This window comes from Alligator mississippiensis, chromosome 1 (genome assembly GCF_030867095.1).
Source record: "Alligator mississippiensis isolate rAllMis1 chromosome 1, rAllMis1, whole genome shotgun sequence".
NCBI lineage: Eukaryota > Metazoa > Chordata > Crocodylia > Alligatoridae > Alligator > Alligator mississippiensis.
The window spans coordinates 181,457,609-181,477,641 of NC_081824.1; the positions used below are offsets into that span (position 1 = coordinate 181,457,609).

Below are 20,033 nucleotides of genomic sequence, written 5' to 3' on the forward strand. Positions count from 1 at the left end.
GATCCCTCCTAAACTCTTCATTCCATAAGTGTGAGTGATCCCCACTTCTTTTTAATGGTCTGGATGTTCCACCAGTCAAGCTAGCCTTTGCTTTGCCATGCTGCTGTCTGTCAGCTGCTCCTTGTCATGAAGCTCCTACTTCACAGCCCAGCAGACTGTTTTTAACTCATTCCAATGACATTCTATTTGTTTTTTGCTTAATCTGAAAAGGAATCATACAGCCCCAGGCCCCTAGCCTATGAATACAGCTTCTAGTTTATTTTTAACAGGAGAAAAATGTATGTTGTGTCATATGTGACAATGTACCTCACCATCTGCATGCCCCCACCCCACCCCTCTTCTTCAAAATCCTGGATCTGCCCATGCCAGGATCCCACCTTGGAACTATTCAGCTAGGGAAGCAATAAATCAGGTGCCATAAGAGGAAGCGGCAGGGAAGCCATTGCATGCATCAGCACAAGGGCACTCCAAAAATGTGCTCCGAAACAAGTATTTCCTATTTGGGAGCAGAGCACAGTGCACCCTGTACATATTTAGAGGCGTACTGACTTCTGCCCTGCCCCCTGCTAATGCAGCTCTAAAATTACAGGCCAATATTGGAACAAGGCCTCCCTTTTTCTTTTCAAAGCTCAGGATCTGACAGCTTTTTCAACACAAACCATTAGTGATTAGAAACTGGGTTGCATCAATTCAGGCTAGACTGGTATCTTGGCACACAAGGCCCAAATGGAGACGTTGTTAACTTCCAAATTCAAAAGAAATAAGTCACCTTTCACTTGTGGTGGATTTTTTTTTAATCGTCTTCAGAATGCTTTCCCATTCTGCTGTGTCTCCTGAGCAGCTTGCATTTTGAAGATCGGGTTCTTTAGATAACCAGTAATTAGCCTGCTGGGTTAAATGCAGCCTGTCTACTGATTCTTTAGGTTTTGATTCGCACCGCAGCACTGTTTGCTATTCTCTATATCATTTTCTTGCACAATGGTCAGTTTGCATTAATCTGCCCATGATTCACAATATAAGCATAAGTGTGGCTTAACATTTTAGTCCACAGTAAGGCATTGAGTGCAGTCCCGTGACCCCAGGAGTAGCTCCTGAAAATGTATAAATGCACCTTTTAGTGCACATTCAATAATATGCCTGCAGGCAGCATTTACAGTTGATGCAGTACGTATGTTCTGTATGCTGTTAGAATTGCAACTTGTCCAGATCTTTGCAGTGTGAGCAAGAGTTGAAGACCTGAAAACAATCTTTAAAAAGTGTCAGAATAAACGCAGTAGCCCGACATCACAATCAGAGTCTATCTTGGGCTGAAATTTTTGTGGGATGTTTCCTAGATTTCATAGACATTAGTGCTGGAAGGGACCTTGCAAGATCATCGGGTCCAGCCCCGTGCCCCAGGGGCAGCAAGTCAGTTGGGGTCAGATGACCCCAGCAAGATAAGCGTTTCAGCTATTTCTCAGACTGATGTTAGAGAAAAACAAATAATTTTGCCCATGTATAAATTCTTCAGCCATATATCTGTTTCACAGTATGCTAAAAAAATTAGCAAGAGAGTCATCCCGGTGTCAAAGAATACCTTTTGCTGTCATAGATTCATATATTCAGAGATGCTAGGGTTGGAAGGGACCTCAGTAGATCATCGAGTCCGACCCCCTGCATAGGCAGGAAAGAGTGCTGGGTCTAGATGACCCCAGCTAGATGCCTATCTAACTTCTTCTTGAAGACCCCCAGGGTAGGGGAGAGCACCACCTCCCTTGGGAGCCCATTCCAGACCTTGGCCACTCTAACTGTGAAGAAATTCTTCCTAATGTCCAGTCTAAATCTGCTCTCTGCTAGTTTGTGGCCATTATTCCTTGTAACCACCAGGGGCGCCTTGGTCAATTCCCTTCTGTGCCCCCATGATGAACTTATAGGCAGCCACAAGGTCACCTCTCAACCTTTTCTTGCGGAGGCTGAAGAGGTCCAGGTGCCCTAGTCTCTCCTCATAGGGCTTGGCCTGCAAGCCCTTAACCATACGAGTGGCCCTTCTCTGGACCCTCTCCAGGTTATCCACATCCCTCTTGAAGTGCAGCGCCCAAAATTGCACGCAGTACTCCAACTGCAGTCTGACCAGCGCCTGATAGAGGGGAAGTATCACCTCCTTCGTTCTGTTCGTCATGCATCTGCTGATGCATGATAAGGTGCCATTAGCTTTTCTGATGGCTTCATCACACTGACGACTCATGTTCATCTTGGAGTCCACTAGGACTCCAAGATCCCTTTCCTCTTCCATGCCTCCAGGCAGGTCATTTCCTAGGCAGTAGGTATGCTGGACATTTTTCCTCCCTAGGTGCAGCACTTTGCATTTCTCCTTGTTGAATTGCATTCTGCTGTTTTCCGCCCATACGTCCAACCTGTCCAGGTCTGCTTGTAGTTGTTCCCTGCCCTCTGGCATGTTCACTTCTCCCCACAGTTTTGTGTCATCTGCAAATTTGGACAGAGTACACTTCACTCCCTCGTCCAAGTTGCTGATGAAGACATTGAAGAGTATCAGTCCAAGGACCGAGGCCTGCGGGACCCCACTGCCCACACACTTCCAGGTCGATACCGACCCATCCACTACAACTCTCTGGGCACGACCCTCTAGCCAATTCGCCACCCACCGGACTGTGTAGTCATCCAAGTCACAGCCTCTTAACTTGTTCACCAGTATGGGGTGGGATACCGTATCAAAGGCCTTCCTGAAGTCTAAGTAAACGACGTCAACCCCTAGTCCTGCCTCCAGGCATTTTGTAACCTGGTCATAAAAAGAGACTAGATTAGTCAGGCATGATCTACCTGCTACGAACCTGTGCTGGTTTCCCCTCAGCATAATTTTTCCTGCCGGGCTCTCGCAAATGTAAGCCTTGATAATTTTTTCAAAGACTTTGCCTAGGATGGAGGTGAGACTGACTGGCCTATAGTTGCCTGGATCCTCCTTCCTCCCCTTCTTGAAAATGGGGACCACACTGGCCCTTTTTCAGTCCTCCGGGACCTGGCTCGTGCGCCACGAGTGTTCAAGTATTCCCGCCAGTGGCTGCGCAATGACGTCAGCCAGTGCCTTCAGTACCCTCGGATGGAGCTCATCCAGGCCTGCCGACTTAAAGGCATCCAGTTCCTCCAAGTGCCTCTGCACCATCTCAGGTTCTACGCTTGGTAGTCTGGCATCCTGCTGCTGCCTCTCTACAATCCCAGTGAGAGCCTTGTCTTGCCCCTCGCTTAGGAACACTGAGGCAAAGAACTCATTGAGGAGTTCAGCCTTGTCCCCCCTGTCCATCACCAGTTGCTTATGCCCATTTAGTAGAGGTCCTATTCCACCCTGGGCCTTCCTTTACTCCCTGTATATCTAAAGAACAATTTTTTGTTATCCTTAACTTGGGATGCGATCCTCAGCTCCATGGTAGCTTTGGCCTGTCTAACTGCCTTCCTACAAGTGCGAGCAGAGGAGGTATACTCCTCTTTAGTAATTTCTTCCAATCTGTCTTGGAAGTTCTGCAAAATTTTCCCAAGTAATAAATATTTGAAAGATCTCAGTTCACACATGCTCACTAGAAACTTAGAATTTGAAGCAACATCCTTTAAAGCAGTGGTCTCCAACCCTTTTAAGTAGGAGATCACTTTTGGCATTTAAGATCTACCACGCACTGTTGCCACCCCTCCTTCCGCTGCCCAGCAGGTAAGTCTGTGGGGAGGAAAGGGAAGGGGGCTGATCAAGGCAGAGGGAGAAAAAATTATTTGGGGGCACACCTCCCCAGCAAGTAAGTTGCACTCGGCCGGGACCCCACTCAACTTACCTCTGCTCCTGCCTCTGCGGCACTGTCTCTCACCATGGGGGCCTCGATCTAGCCCTCACCCCTTCCGTCCCCCACGGACTGACCTGCTGTGCTGGGGTACACATGTGCATGCTAATGGGCACTCAGCCCCCCCACCCCAGCCTTGGATCAACTCCAAGAGGCTCCGAGATCTACCGCAAGAGGCTTCGAGATCTACCGGTGGATCGAGAAAACCCATCTGGTGGCATATGTCACCTTGCCAGTAGGGGGTTCTACCAACATACCAACATGCTGGTACAGCTATAGTAGCAGCACCTCTGAAATGCAGACAAGCCTGCAGTATGCAGTAAATGTACCTTTGTGAGAGCTGGCCAATTCTACACAAAGAGCATCTACTGGTTGGTGACCACTGCTTGGTGACCACTGCTTTAAAGATCCTACCTGCACTGAGTATGCCCCAAGCTACCCCATGTCAACTGGACTATAAATGTATGGATGATAGAGCCATTGGGCTCACCCCAACCTAGGGTTGTAACCTAGGCCTACAAATGCTTCTGCCTGGCTACTGTGGTACTCTTGTGGTCTCAGTGGCCCCTTGCCTGGTGTCCATACAACATGGTGAAGAAGATGATGCATGAACCATATACAGAGGGGGAGGAACAGAAGTGAGGAGAGGAAATGAGATTCAGGGGACAAGAGAGGGGAAGGAGGAGAACCTGGTTTGGGATAGCGGGGCAGGAGGAGAAGGAGGGAGTACAGTATTGAGACAGAAGTCAGGGAGAGATATGAGATGATGGAAGGGTTGGGGGGGGGGGGAGCGTGAGAGCTGTGGAAATGGGAAAGGAGCAAAGAGTGAGTAGGAAGTAAGGACAGGCTGGCGCTGGGGCCAGGAACAGGCAAGAACTGCAACAGGGATGTGGAGAGCTAAGAGCTGGGGAGAGAGGGATAGGAGCAGATACGGAAAGCATGAGTATCTCTAAAGCAGTGATTCCCAACCAGGGTTCAATGGCATCTTTGGGTGCCATAAGATCCTTTTAAGGATGCTAGAGAGTGCTTCATAATATTAGCACTGTTAGGTATACAAACACATGATTCACAAGATAAACCAGAGATTTAAATTAGGAATCTACAGTGTCAAAAATACTCTGACTTGTTGTAGTCTTTCTGAGTTCTTTGCAACAAAAGAATTGTGCTATTAGTTTTCCATAGTCAAAAAAACATGTAAAAGCAAAGGGCTGACATTTTCTAAGGCCTGTCTTGTGCCTAAAAGGACTGAGAATCACTGCACTAAAGCAGCCTCCCCTGCAGAAACTGAGTGACCCCATTATGCCTGAGTCAGCATTCCAGTGCTCTCTAGGAAATAGACATGAAATGGACCGAGGGAGTGTGTGCCCATTTCCCCCCTTGTGGCAGGTCCATGTGAAAGGGACCGAGCTTCTACTGCAGCCAGTTTCTTCCTTAGCTCCAGAGGCAGAGAACTGTGCTCTGGATCCAAGCACCTTGGTTGCACTAAAAACCTTAATTCTTCTGCTTCCTAACTTTTGCATGCTTCACTTAGCAACACTAACATTATTTTATTAAGTATTTTGAGTGCAATATTTGATCTAGAGCAAGAGCAGTGTGAACAGAAATGTGGTACAGCAGAGTACAGTGCAAGTCTCTTTCAACTCACAAGTCATGGAAGTGAGGAATTATCTTCAGCATGACACCTCCTCCTAGGACAGTGAACCTGTAAAAGAATCCTAAAGGTAGATCAAAGAGCAGGCAGATACAGCATGGTGCAGAGAGGTTTGTTTGGAAGCAAGAATTAATCTACAGTCAGAATTGTGTGAATTTAGGTCAGGGCTTGTCTGCCGAGGGAGCAGTACACATTAAGATAGGGTGTGCATTTACAGTGCACTAGATACCCTGCACTAACATCCCACGTAGATGCTCTTTGTGTAGAATTGGCCAGCTCTCACAAAGGTACATTTACTGCATACTGCAGGCTTGTCTGCATTTCAGAGGTGCTGCTACTATAGCTGTACCAGCATGTTGGTATGTTGGTAGAACCCCCTACTGGCAAGGTGACATATGCCACCAGATGGGTTTTTTTCTGCTGGCATAGTTTTACTGCTTCCCTGAACAATTGTTAGCCAGCTCAGTAGGGCAATAGTGGCCAACCCACAGCATGTGTGACACAAGTAGCACAGACAGCTGCTGTGTGTGTGGTGCATAAAACCTGGGGGGCTCAGACAAGGAAAGTGCTGGAATAGAGAGAGAGAGGCTCAAGCCTCTGATCCAGGCAGGGCAAGAGGCTGCTGCTAGAGCTGCCAGATGTCATTGACAAAAGCCAGGTTAACCCTTCCCTGGCCCTACAGCTGCTGAATTCAGGGATTTGGCTCCTTGCTCACCATATGAAGCTGTGGTGGTTGTGGGACCAGAAGAGGCTTAGCCTGGCTCTTAGGGAGGTGGAGATAAAAGCTATACTCAGAGAGGGGGCAGAATGTAATTCAGAGTGTCCACACAGAGAGTTTGCACCGAGTAGCAAGAGCACTGTAAGTTTACACCTTATCTAATTCTGCACTAGCTTGTCTTGGTAGAGAAGCCCTAAGATGTGTGTTTAAACAGATTTAAAGTGGCACAGAGCTCCGTCTTGCCTTTTTTTTTTTTTTTCAGTTTGAGTGACTTATTTTGGTTTAACATAAAGCAATGGGAAATGGGGCTTAAATATAACCAGAATGAGCCACTCTTAAAGGGAAATAAGATTTACACTGGTTTAACCAATCTGATTTCAGCTAAACTGGTGCAAATTTTCTTGTGAAAAATGTCTTGATATATATAACATGGGCCCAGTAAAATAGTAACCTCAAATGTTGTAGGGTAGAAAATGGTAATCTTTAAGGACTGGCAGGCCAAAATAAGGCAGCTAGGTTCAAAGGTGGGCCAGCACTTGCACCCCAGCCACTGCTCTCAGCTGCCTGTAGCTGCAACTGCTCTCCCTGTTCTGTGCTCAGGGATGTTCTCTCACTGGCTAGGGATAGATATTCAAAAAGCCTGAGCCTGAATTGATTCAATCTTTGCAAGTTAGTCTAACCTGGCTAGGCTGAGTCACTTTGTAACTGTACAGACATCTCCTTTGGACTGAGAAATGCCGGCACATACCTGCAGTGGCTCAGGCTAGAAGCCAGGGGGCAATGGGGCAGCCCTCTCTTCCCTTGCACAGGACTGAGCTAATGGGGTCATGGCCAGGTCCCGGCAGGATGCTGTGATTAGGGAGGGCCCCCCCTCCTTGATAACAGAACATTTATCAGCTCTGTTATCAGCATTTGGCACCCCATCAGAAAACAAAGCCTCACTCATTAGTTCAAGCTCTTCTTAAACACCTTTTTCCAAAGGAAGGAATGCAGGGACATTATCAGCTGAACTGTTGATTAGCTCCAAAAAGCCCTAAACAGACACTGCCCTATCTGCCTTACACAGCATTAGCTAGCATACCACATGCTGGCTATGGTCCCTGCTGTGGGAGAGAGGAGGAAGGGATCTTCGCTTAAGCAGTGAGTGGTGAGAGGGGGGAGTGGGGCATGCGGAAGCCAGCAGACCCTGCTGTGCCTGCAAGTCTCTGCCAGAGCTCCAGCCAGGAAGCAGAGGGGAAGGGCTAGCTCTGCTTTGGAGCATAGAGTCCCCCACCCCCCGCCCCTCCTCAGCCCAGAGAGCATGCCAGGATGCTGGGGGAATCTGATTTAACTTACACCAGCAAGGGATCTGGGACAGACATTGCATAAACTGGTTTGACCCAAATCAGTTAAGTCTGATACTACATTCAACCAGGTTTATCTCAAACCAGTTTTAGCCATTTTCAAACTGGTTTATGTTTACCAAATGTCTGTTCTGTTACAAGTTTAAACTGGCTTCTGATCACTTAAACTGGTTTATGTGTAATGTATGTCCCTAGCCACTCTCATTCATCCTCTGTTACAGTGACTGTTACCCTTGTCACAAATTCCCATTGCCAGCAACTGCTGCAGCGAGAGAAGCAGTGGCTACATTAAGGGTGTGTAAGAGAAAAAGAGCAGAGAAGGTTGGGGAAGCAGGGAGCACTGAATAAAAACTGGATCAGGGTGGTGAAGGGGTATACATTCAGATAAAGGGGACCTGGTATCCTTGTCATCTGCCCCCACTTATGCTACTGTGCCTTGGGCCGGATGCAGTTCATATACTGTAAGTTTTCAACCCCTGAAAAAAAAACAAGATGAGAGACAGGATTTAGTGCCTCCCTATGCAGCAAAACTGACCTCATTGCTATTATGTCAACAGGACAATACCACCGGATAATACTAGGCAGGTGACAAGATGACATTACTGCCACTAATCTGCTTATTGCACCTATGATTTGTACTTACAATGAGTGTATGCAAAAACATCATCATGTTACTGTTACCTCAACCTTCCTTACCCTGTCCCTTTCACACACCCTGGTTTCTTGGTTTCATCCACCTGTTGTATTTTATTATTAAAATGTTCATTCTTTTACTACGGGTATATGTCTATCATGTAGCATAATGAGCCCCACAACCTAGCTGAGGCTTCTTGGCAATACTGTATTCATCTGTATTACAGATAAATTAATATGCCTTTTGGCATCATGGCTGATGTTTTAAGCCAGAAAAAGAAAGCAAGGCTGCAGATCAGGAGGGTGGGTATAATGTTCACTTTTAGAGATGAGAGGCAGGGAGAAGGAAGCAAGCTAGGGAAGGAGAAAATGCACTTTTTTGTAAATAAGTGTGATTTCTGGCCAAAACAACGTGGATTAGATCAGTTTTGAAGATCTTCTGCAGTCTCAGGCAAGACATGTCATGCAAAAAAGTTTATTCCTTTATTCAGCATGATGTTCTCTTTTTCTTAAATCTTGTTTTATCACAAGCTAGGTAGGAATTTTATACATGCTACCCTGCATGGGGTAGTTTCAACCTCGAAGATTAGGTAGAGAAAGAAATGACGCTGGAACGTATCCTTTTTGGATTTCTGGTCAAATGGGCATAGACCCAAAATCCTCTTTTCTAACAAGTGTTGTTGTCAGAGCTGCAGTCCTCCAGATGTGGGGGAGATACCTAACAACTGCCAACCCGAAGCCAGAAGAAGGAGTATAAGTTGACAATTACTCAAGCCGGTTTTTACCCAGAACTTGGTTTTGTCTTATTTCAGAGATCCATGCAGGGATCCAACACCAACTAGCCATTGCTTTGGTGCCAGTTCAACAGAGGAGAGTCAGCTATGAGATCACCAGGACCATTCCTGTGTCACCTTTCAATTTTCCTTAGAAGCCCAAAGGCAGGGTAGATATGTATCTTTATAGACTAGCTAAATAAGAGACAGACAGAGAGCACGTGTGAGAGCGCGGAAGCGCACAAGCTTTTGTGAACCCAAGAGCACTTCATCAGTGCTATGAAGCCTGACATTCAAATACTGAGCAGCCCTGCCCTTAAAGCGTAAGATAGGATTAGAGTTATAGCGACATCTTGTGGCCAGTTTTAAAACCTACATGCTTTTATGCACAATGGGTCAAAATCCACTTCTGTGTGGAGGGCCAGTACAAGGCCCGTGCATTAATGCAGCTCCCTAGGCCTTCCAAGTACAGTATGTCCCAGTGCTAGGGTGCTGAGCTAGTATACTGCTATGGACTGGTTCAGTGTTAGTTGTTCTGTAACACAGGAAAGTATCACTATTTGTCTAGTAATGTATTGATATGAGCATCTTGTGCTCAGCACTGTACAAAGGCAGAGAAGAAATAATACTTCCTTCCTTGGAAGGTTTACAGACTAAAGAATTAGCACAAGAATACCCTTGGCAAAGTACAATTAAGTACAAATGCATCAACTCGGAAAGAGAAGCAGTGAAGCAGCATCTATAGAAATAGGGAGGAGATATGGAAAGGTATTAATTAGCTGAAATGTCTTTTGCCAGGTATCTCTCCACCTCTTCTCTTAGAACAGTCAAAAAACAGAGAAAGATAAATTGCTTCCTTCATTAAAGATTCAGTTCTACTGTCAACTACACAGGTATAAAACCTGAATAATTCCTTTTGACTTTGTTATGTGACTGTTGTAAATAAGAAAATAATTTGCTCCTAAAAGGGCAGTGGGGGGTAGAGGTGGGGGGAGGGGAATTCCTTTTATGTCCCTCAATTCAGCTCAGTGAGACTTGATTGGCATGACAAGCTGTACAAATGTTGCCAAAAAAGATAGATCTTTCAAGTATATGTCAAAGGCTGGTAGGACTGAACTAGAATAGTTGAACAGTGTTTGGGGACTAATCCCTGCCTGTGCCTTTTATCATTCACAGTCCCTTCTCGAGTCTATGGCAAGCTGAGCTGCATGATCCAGCCTTCAGCAGGGCCAGTCAAAATAAGATATGACTTGGGTATCAGCACAGAGGGATTTGTCAGTATGAAAACATGTGAAGAGAACATATGAATTAACTAAGAGAATATGTTAACTAAGGACTTTCAGTCCTGCAGTCCTGGCAAGAAAACTATTTTAGGACTGATTCTGAATTCCTCATGCCCTGAAAATTATTATTGATTTTAATGTCCGTTTTTTTCTTGGCCTTGACTTTGGAGGGACCACTCTGACAAGCTAAATGAAGTGCTGGGTACATGAGGGTAGGAGAGTGACCTAAATTGTTCTCCTTATCCCGTGAGCACCTACTCAGATGTATTTGCAGCACCAGTGTGTGGCCAATCAGTACATTGAGGCTTTTGGCATGGAGGCTAGCTTTAGTCACAGGAGCCCTGTTGGCAAAGACTGAACAAGAAGAGTTATTTAATTAGCTCCTTCTTCAGCTGTCTGCCCCACTTTAGCTTACTGGCCTATTCTATTTTTGAGGTTGGATAGGTGGCCACTGGCAAAAAGCAGGTTTAGCTGCTTCTGCTTAATTACTAAACTACTATAGTAACGTGCCCCAAATGGACTTTCCATTACAGAAAACTTTCTGGCAAGGTGTGGGCTGAAAGAAATCACCACAACTCTTAGAGTGTGATTGGACTGGTGAATAGCATTTTATTACTGAGAAGAAAACTTTAGGAGAGAAGGAAAAATTCACTGTGTATGTTGTATACAAGTCACTCATTTTTACCTCCCCAAACTGGGGAGGAGGGAAAGATTGTTGGAGGGGAAGTTTGTTTATTCTGGCCCAAATATACAGCACAGGCTTTCTTTAGCTAGAAAGAAGTTCCCTTTGTCTGTTGAACTATCGTCAAAGAAAAGCAACAGGTTTAGAGTATGTGGTGAACATGAAGAGTTTAGGAGAAGGGAATTGAGATTTCTATGGACCAAAAAGACTGAGAGGTTTGCAGAATTTGTGCAGAATCTTTGATGTTCACCCATTCCTTGTTGGACTGTAGAAAATCAAAAACTTTTCTATATTAATTATTAGTAATATTTTAATAGAGTAGTAGTTAGTAGAAAGGGGAGGTTAGCTGTGTTGGTCAGGAAGAAGGCAGGGTAGATTTGCACTTTGATATAAGACTAACTAAATCAGAGAAGTGTAGCATAAGCTTTCATAGGCAGTGTACCAACTATTCACCCCCTTATTTATAGAATCACCATTTAAAATCCTCCTGGAAATCTCAAATCAAGAGTGGAATTGGTGGCAGCTTAGTTCATTACAGATTTCTAGGGTAGTTTCTAGGTGCTCTGACTTCTTGGCTTGTAAATAATTATTAGCATACTAATTATTATGATCGTGCTATGTGTTTCTTGCACCATATGTGCACAGGCTGTTTACAGAGAGGATCTAAGTTATGAGAGAGAAATATTTCTAACAGTCTTCCAGTCTCTTACTGCTGCTTATTTTGCAGATTAAGCAACCAAACAGCAGGTCCTGATTCTCCACAGCTTTGTCTTCTCCAGTCATTCACATCTCTGCAAAGTACAGGGATACCACATCAGAATGGTTTCATGTTACATCCACTTCATGCAGAGGTAAATGAGTACACAAGGTAGAAGGCAGGTCTTTGCTTTTTTCAGGTAAGATAAGATCTGTGTGATTTGGCCATTCCTGTTGCTGAGATACAGATTGTAGCCACAGGCAAAAGGAATCAGAACTCTGGGTAGAGGTGATATCTTTCATTAGACCAACTAATAACAGATTATTTGTTTCCCCCCTCCATCCCCTCTACCTTTTATTTTCCTAATTGCCACCTGTTTACATTCTCCTTGACAACCTGTCACTCACACATTTAGCTTCTTTCATTCCTTGGAGATCTTGGATCAGCTGAGACTCCCTATGCCTGAAGAAGGTTGCTTATGCCTGAAAGCGTGCAAAGAATTTTTTCTAACTATTCAGTTGGTCTAATAAAAGATATCACATCTACTCAAAGAACCTTGCCTGCCTATGTCCTTAGTCTCTTAAGTAATACTCATTAAAACCCTCTGGGAGAGTCTTTTTCAATGCATGGGATCAGGGCTAGACACAGGCATGGCATGGGCGAACCAGGAGGCTGCCCAGAAAGGGACCCTGAAAATGGTAATGTTAAAATTTATTATTATCATTATCTCTGGCAAAGGGGGGGCCCTATACTAAAAGTTCGCCTAGGGCTGCCAGCAGTTCAGTTACAGTGCTGCATGGGATCTTGATATATGGAAGGCTAAGAGGTCAGGGCTGGACATGTTAGGTGCACGCTTCTGTCAGGTAACAGCATAGTTAACCATGCTCAGTGTGTGCCACTTAGAAGACGACTCTGACTACAGTGAAAAGCAAAGACATCTGTCTTTAGAGGAGCTAGATGAGTATGATTAGGTCCCAGTGCTGGTACAGAGACAGTGCTTTGCATAGTGAGCTCAGGCCTTCAACAGTTCCTCTAAGATCTTCATAAACTGCTGTTTCTTCCCAGTTTGGGGGGAAAAATGGACCTCCTCACATCTCCCTGTTCCTCCCACAATGTTTTTTTGCTGGAAGTGAGTGATAACAGACCCATGCTCACTTTCCCCCTTCTAAAATAAAACAGGTACTAAAAACTGAGTGCATAACAAAAATCCTGTAAGAACCATAAGGAAGTAGCTGGTTGCATAGTACAGCTGACTAGTGTAGGTTCCTTTCCCAGCAGTTCAGCAAAACTAGTTAACATTCACCTCTTGGCAAAAAGAAGGGACACATCTGGTGCCGGCAGAGGGACTGGAGAGAGACAGAGGAGGAAAGGCTGAGCTTTTAATGCACAAGATGTTGCACTATAAGCCTCTGAGCATCACTTAGGCATGTCTCCAGGCATTCTCTCCTTTTCAGCCCTTTCTTCCAACCCCTTAGCTTCCAGTTCTCCCCTTGCTCCCTGCACTCCTAAGCACCACCCTGTACAAACTGGAAGGTTTGCTGAGTTTAGACTCCATACCTATTCAACAGCAGGTGGCGCTGGATAGCAAATCTACAACCAGGCCCAATTTTGCCTCTGTGCCACGAACACAGAAGTTATTCCATTAATTTTGGCAGGCTAATTCCTGATTTACTCTTGTAGACCTGAAACTCAGGTCACTTAGCATTTGTTGCATTAAAGTGTAGAAGAGATTATCCTGGGGTAAGGAAACTGGCAGGTTCAGCAGTGATTTTTTTCACCACGTTACAGACAAGTTATTGCAAAAGATAGGAGGAGCTGCATCTTATACAGGCACTTTTCTGGTCATGGGGGAAAGTGCAGAACACTTGTGCACCTTGGAATCAGCTCTGAATGGGCTGATGGATTATAGGAGGAGAAGATGTTCTATGTGGTAATGCTGAAGGACTAAAAAAACCAAAGCTCTGGTAGTTAAAATGTGAAATGTTGGAGTGCTGGTAAGAAACTGTTTTTTTCCCCCAAGACGCTGTCAGGTGGAATGATACAGTGGAAAAAGAGACTGAGCACTTATAATGTGAGGCATGTGGGTTGATTCTGGTTGCCATTGGGGCCCATTAACAGTCCAGATCACCCGCTCTGCTCACCCAAGTGATCTCAACTAGATGGCTCATCGAAGAACATGGAGGGTAAAGAGATTACTCTGGTACTCTTCCTTGGGACCCTCCAAACTAGTCCAAAAGCATTAACTTCTCTTTGGATCCTTTCTAGGAGTTCTTCAAGGGAAGCTGCAAGGGAATCAGCCCCTGGCTTCAGCTGGATATATGCAGCCAGGAGAAAAGAGTGTCAATGTGGTAGCACAAAGAGGTAGTTGCTCAAATGGGGTGGCTCTAGCTGCAATGGATTCAGACTTTTCTTTTTCATTGATATAGATATGAAGGATAGAGAAGCTTTGCTATGCTTCCCATAAACCCCTCTCCAGTGGAGGGAACTGTTTATTGGGAATTGAGGTGAATCTTGCAGAATTCTCATCCCCTGGCACCCGGCCCCCGGGTCTCTCTTTGGGAGGGAGTGATATGCTCCCTAGTTATCAAGTTGTGATCTTTGGAATTAATCAACAACTGTGGAAAATTAATTTCATGCTTGTCTAGTCTAGTGAAATCCTTGACTGAACTGTTATAAAGGGTAGAAATGGGGAATGCCCCAGGGAGAAGTTGTTATAAAAAAAAAAAAGCAATTGATGCAGCTGTGTTGACACTTGCACGCGTGCAGGTGTGTTTGACCTCACTTCACCTGTAAAGTTGGTGAGTAATGCCCTTCTTTTTGAGTGGCAGCTCTCATTTAACATGTATTGCCAGTTGGCAGTGAAAAGGCAACCACTTGCAAATAATGCAAACTGAGCACAAACTGGGAACAAAGAGGATGGTCATGCTTTGAGGCTGCATCTCCTTGGCAAGTGGGACTATAGTTTTGTGTTGAAAAGATAAAAATCACATTCACAGAAGCTTATGTAGATTGTCCATCAAGAGTTCAATTGTGGAGTATAACTGCAAAAGAAGTGGTTTGACACCACTTTATAGCTGATTTTGGTTAACATTCCCATTGGTTATGATCTCTGCTGAGTGTAGAGAGATTTTGCACTCATACTTAAGAGAACACATCAAGTTAGCTTTGTTCTTCTACAACCAACCAGTGCTGCTGAAAACTTGGTGCAGAATTGTAAAAGACCTCTAGAAGTCTGCTTTTTCACTTCCCAAGTGAATCCAGAGTGGGAATGAAGTGCTACCAGATCTGAGTGGTAGAATTTGATTTCTCTTTTGCCTACATTTTATGGTTAAATATTGCGAGGCAGTAGAGAATCAATCCACAAGTGAGGACCACAGATTATTTGTAGCACATTACAGTAAGCTGAGAGACATTGATTCTAGCGGTCCTGAGTGCTACTGCCTTCTCATTGAAGTTGGGATCACTTCTGGATTTTTGGGTAAGGCTTGAGCCCTATGGAAGAGGGGAAATTGAAAAAAGAGCACTTCTATCTGTATCTTAGATTTCTGGAGGGAAAAAAGGTAACAATAGTGCAAAAACAAGTAATAATGAATCTATTGATAGCTATTCAATGGTGTAAACAAGCTTGTGTGTACTCTGTGACAGGGAGGTTACACTTAGGGGGGGACAGATGGGTTGTTGCTGGGAGCGGTAGGGTCCTGAGGGGCCAAGGAAAGCAAGCTTTGAGGCTGTGACTGGACAGCCCAGGGAGATTCCCAACTGCAGTCATCCTTTAATGGCATTCTCGCTGAAACTGGTTAATCCTCACTAGTAAATGACAGCTGAAGCTGTCTCACTGGTGAGTTTCAGAGTTGAAATCCTAGAGGGGGCACGCTCAGCACTGACCCTCTGCATCAGAGACCCCCACGGTGCTCCCAGAAGCAGCAAGCTGAGGTTACAGAGACCCCAACTGATGATCTCTAGAGGCAGCAGAGCAGGTCTTCCAGGGCAGCAGTGCTAACTTTGTATAGCAGCGATGACTATGACCCCGAGAGGCAGCAGAGACCCCAGCAAGCACCTCGACTGCATCTCTGAGCAGCAATCACAGAGCAACAATGGCAATGCCAAGTGGCGCTCTAAGTGGCAGTGGTGTCCCTGAGCAGCTGCCCAAGGGGCAAAAGGTGGTGATCCTGAGAGGTGGCAGGTGGTGACAAAATCTTCCCTGGTGACCTGGGAAAGAGCCCCTTTTGCCCCCTGCTGGGCTAAGCAAGGCTGTGACTCCCTGAGTAGGGAGCTGGCCCTTGAAACTGTGGCCCAACAGGCCAGAGAGTTAATATTTTAAAGTGTATGGTATGTGTATGACTACATTAACGTGCTTAGTGTATTTAATATTTTGGGATGTTCAGTATTTGAGGTCAAATGCATATTTTACTAAACAAAAATGTCATGGGAGTGCATTGGCTCGCTGGTGCTAGGGCTGAGCTATTCACTGAAAAGCCTCTAGATAGGCTAGACCTATAACCAGAAGGATTTCATGTATTATTTCACTGTCTTTTAGACTTTGTTTAGCATCTTTCAGGGTGGGGGGGGGGACAGACAGTCTGGAGTAGCTAGCAGCCACGAAGGGGTTAACAGCAGCTCTCAGAAGCTCCAAGAAGTTGCTAAGATACAGTGGAGTATCTTCTAGGCTTGCCCAATCAGAGCTGGAGTAGATGATGTAATACTGGTAGCTTGCATTCCATTGGTCACCCCTGTAGCCATCCAGTGCCCTATTACAGGGTTTACAGACTGGAGTTCTCTGGAAGCCTGAACTTTTTTTTCCTCCCTTTCTCAGTCATTTAGACAAGGCCTTATAGCCAAAACTCCCCCCAAACCCCAAAACTGAAAATCTAGCCGAGCTCTTATAGAAAATGGAATTTTTTTTCTCTCTCGCCTCTATTTCTCCAACCACAGCACTAACACTGCTTATAAAGATAATTTCAGCTGGGTGATAATCCTCTATGTCCTTGCTATATCTTCCACAGAGCCTGCTCTAGTGCCGCTTTGGGATAGTCGTCTCTAATAGCATTCACATTACAGGAATTTTGGACTCTGAAGGGACTGCAGAATGGTGCTTGCCGCAGTCATCACCACTCTTTGATGACTGTTCATTTATATAGCATCTTTTTCACTTAACTTTGAAGTCTGATATCTTTTACGAGAATTGTCTATTTGTCTGCCAAGAAGATGCTGCAGATGTGCAAGGCCTGCCTATTCCTGTGTAAGAGGGAGCGGTGCAATAAGGAGCTGGCTGCCCTGAGGGATCAGCAGTACAAAAGTACATTTTTCAGTATGTTCAATTAATCTCCTGCTGTGTGCCAGAGCTCCTCTTCCTCTTGTGCTGCTATAAGAAAAAGCAGGATAAAGTTTCTGTATTTGTGTCTTCTGTTCCCTTGAGCACCTCCTGGATTGCCCTGTTTCCTTCCGCTGGGATCTCTTGTCTGCTTTCTAAATATGTTTGTGCTTACAGGAGAAACATATTTTAGTGGGATGAACACAAAGGTAGGAGCCAGCATCTCCTGCAATCTGACTCCAGCTCTATTGGTGACTTTGTATAGAGTTACAGACAAGTCCCTTAAGGGAAAATGACATTTGTGTCTGAAAATTTTGTACCTAGTACACTTACAAAACACATCCAGCTTTACAGTCTCTTCAAAGTTGGAGGAAAACCTATTTCTTTGTACATTTTATACCACCACTTTTATATTTTCTGCCTTGTTGGAAAGGGTCTTTTCAACATTACCATGGAGGAGGCCAAATCAAAAAAATGTTAAAATACCATTAGAAGAAAGATTATAAATTATAAAGTGTCTTGATGCCTACCTTGCTGGGGTCATTTGGTTCCAGCAGTCTTTCCTGCCCAAGTGCAGGGGGCCTGGACCCGATGATCTGTAAGGTCCCTTTCAGGCCCTAACAACTATGAAACTATTAATAAACTCTATAAACTGGATTTAATAAACACTTTGTCAAAACTGGATTTTTTTTTAGATCAGTCAGTCACACAAATATTAATACAACCCTCCCCCCAAAAAACGTTAACCTCTGTGTCTTAGTATCCCCAGCTGTAATACAGAGATACTGTAGTAATGTTTACTAGCTCAGGGGGAGGTGATGAGGCTTAATGCCTTGACAATACTATTATATTTTTTTAAAGGATGTTGAAAATGAAAATGGTGTATCCACATGAAATAAAAATTTTTTTCCCCTCCTTCTGTATTCCCATCTGGATTCATCAGAAACGTTTAATGACCAGAAGAAATAGGAGGGAAAAATAGGTTTTGTGCACAGTCCAAAAGGGTGCCTGAACTGCCGTATCTTTACTTTTCAGGCTTTCTTGACCTTTAAAGTGGTAGAGGTTTGAAATATAAGCCCTAATCTTGCATGTTGTTCTGCAAGGGAGAAACCCTGTGTTCCTACATACTGGTTTGCAAGGTAAGCACTAGAGTTTGTAAAGGAAAAATAAAATTAAAACCTAAAATGGAAAGAGATGTTTTCTTTTTGTTTTGCATGCAAATGTATTTCGGTATTGCCCTGCAAGGATTTGGACCCAGGTACAGTATAGTGGAATTGCGAAGTGAAGCTAACTGGGAAACAATGTACAATTAACCATTTTGATAGCATAGAGAAAACAGCATGGACCCGCGGAAGTCAGGCCTTGGGGCTGGTAGCCACAAGATACTGGTTGTAGTCCAGTCTCTGCTGCTGAAGTGCTGCATGACCTTGGCTAGTCACTTCTTTCACCTGCTTGTCCTGTCTGGGTTGTAAGCTCTTTAGAGGAACTGTCTGTTACTATACATAAGCTTGCGCTGCCTGGCAAAGGGCCCCCAGGCACCTATGTAATACTAATACCAGCAATATATTTGATTATCTAAGATGTTATTAACAAAGGAGGGTTTTAAAAGGATGTTTATTTTCCTGCCAGCAGCCCTTTCACTTAAGTCTTTGATACCAACTATGAGAGGGGCCCCTGCTTTTACATGGATTTCAGATTCACTCTGCCAACTGAAGAGGAAGCAGGAATGCTTTTCTAGTCTCCAAACACTGCCACTGCTGGAGCACACACATAGAGGATTCCTCTGATCCTACTTACTTGCTTTCTCTTTTGCCAAAAAAAAAAGTGCGTGTGTTTGGGGGGGGGGGGGGGGGACATCAGAGCAGGAATCAGTATCCAGCATGGGCTGTCCAAAGTGAGGCCAGGCAAATGACAGGAAAAGCACCAACTTCGCTGTGGCTGTGAGGCTGAGGTTGGCTCCTGATTCCCAGCGCCTTATTTCCTGTTCCTGGTTCGTTTCTCCAAGCGACTTTTTACACAATGAGAGGTTGCTAGTAGGGTGGGGGCCGTCGTAGAGGACATTGCGGTTTTCTGCTACTCTGTCCTCTATTGATACGAAACCCAACACCTTTATGTCCTCTATTTTTCTCTTCAAGAGAAAAAGCATCCGGTTTCATATCAGCAGAGGGCAACCAGACTGTCCTCTATGATGGCCACCCTAGCTGTTAGTCATGAGCTAGCCATGCTGAGGAGAATGAAATTTCCTAATAATGTGAGGCATCAAGTATCGCCTCTTATAATGGGAAGAAGGGAGCTCGATCTTCAAAAAGTGCCTTGCTGCCCACCGTGCTGGGGTCATCACTCTTTCCTGCCCAAGCCCCTTCCAGCCCCCAACGATGAGTAAGGAACCGATGTCCGCCTCCAGCTGCTGCCCTCGGGCCCCGGCTGAACGCGCGACGCCTCGGGGGCAGGCTGGGGCCTCCACGGAGGGCACGGCCCCTCCCGGCGGCTGCAGCCACCCCCGTCGGGGGCAGGGAGGTGCTTCTTCCCTGCAGAAACAGCAGCGAGGGGGCCCGGGGCGCTGCTCCCCCGCTGCTCCCCCGCTGCCAGGGGGAAGGAGCCGGGGCCGAGGCGTGGAGAAGAGCCCCCTCGGCCCTGAGCCGAGGCGACGCGGGCGGGGGTGGGGCTCGGCGGCTCCGCCTCGCAGGCGCGGGCTGGGAGCAGGCGCGGGGCAGCCCGGCGCTGAGGAGACAAAGCGGTGGCGACACGGACCGGGCTGCGCCTCGTAACAGGTCCCCGCAAAGCCTCAACCCGCCCGGCACCGCCGCCCCCATGCGCTTCGGGCCCAGGATGATGCCGGTGAGTGCGCGCGGGCAGGCGGGAGATTCCCCGCCCCCCCGCCGGGAGGGAAGGGGCAGCGCGCAGGGCCGCGGGGTCGGCCGGCAGCCGGGCTGGCGGGGACCGACCTCGGCCGGCGGCAGCAGCGCTCTCCGAGCCGGGCTGCCAACTCCGCGGAGCGCGGTCCCGCCTCTCCCCACAGTCGTGGGGCGGCGCGGCCGGAGCTCGCCTCCGCCAGCCAGTGCAGCCCTCCTCGAGACCTGCGCTTCCCAAACTGGGCGGCCACCGCAGGTGGGGTCGCAGCATC

At 46.0% G+C, this 20,033-nt stretch overlaps 1 protein-coding gene across 2 annotated transcripts in view; it reads left to right on the plus strand.

The window, feature by feature from the left end:
- The first annotated feature begins 19,600 nt into the window (after nt 1-19,600).
- The window catches only part of TP53BP2 (tumor protein p53 binding protein 2), a 70,363-nt gene continuing 69,930 nt past the window's right edge, over nt 19,601-20,033 (plus strand). The window contains exon 1 of one of the 2 annotated variants that reach the window (XM_019483129.2): nt 19,601-19,747. In XM_019483129.2, the coding sequence (XP_019338674.1) occupies nt 19,721-19,747 (27 nt within the window). In that variant the 5' untranslated portion in view covers nt 19,601-19,720. The remainder of the gene's footprint in view (nt 19,748-20,033) is intronic. The other variant, XM_014598045.3, reaches the window with a different exon arrangement.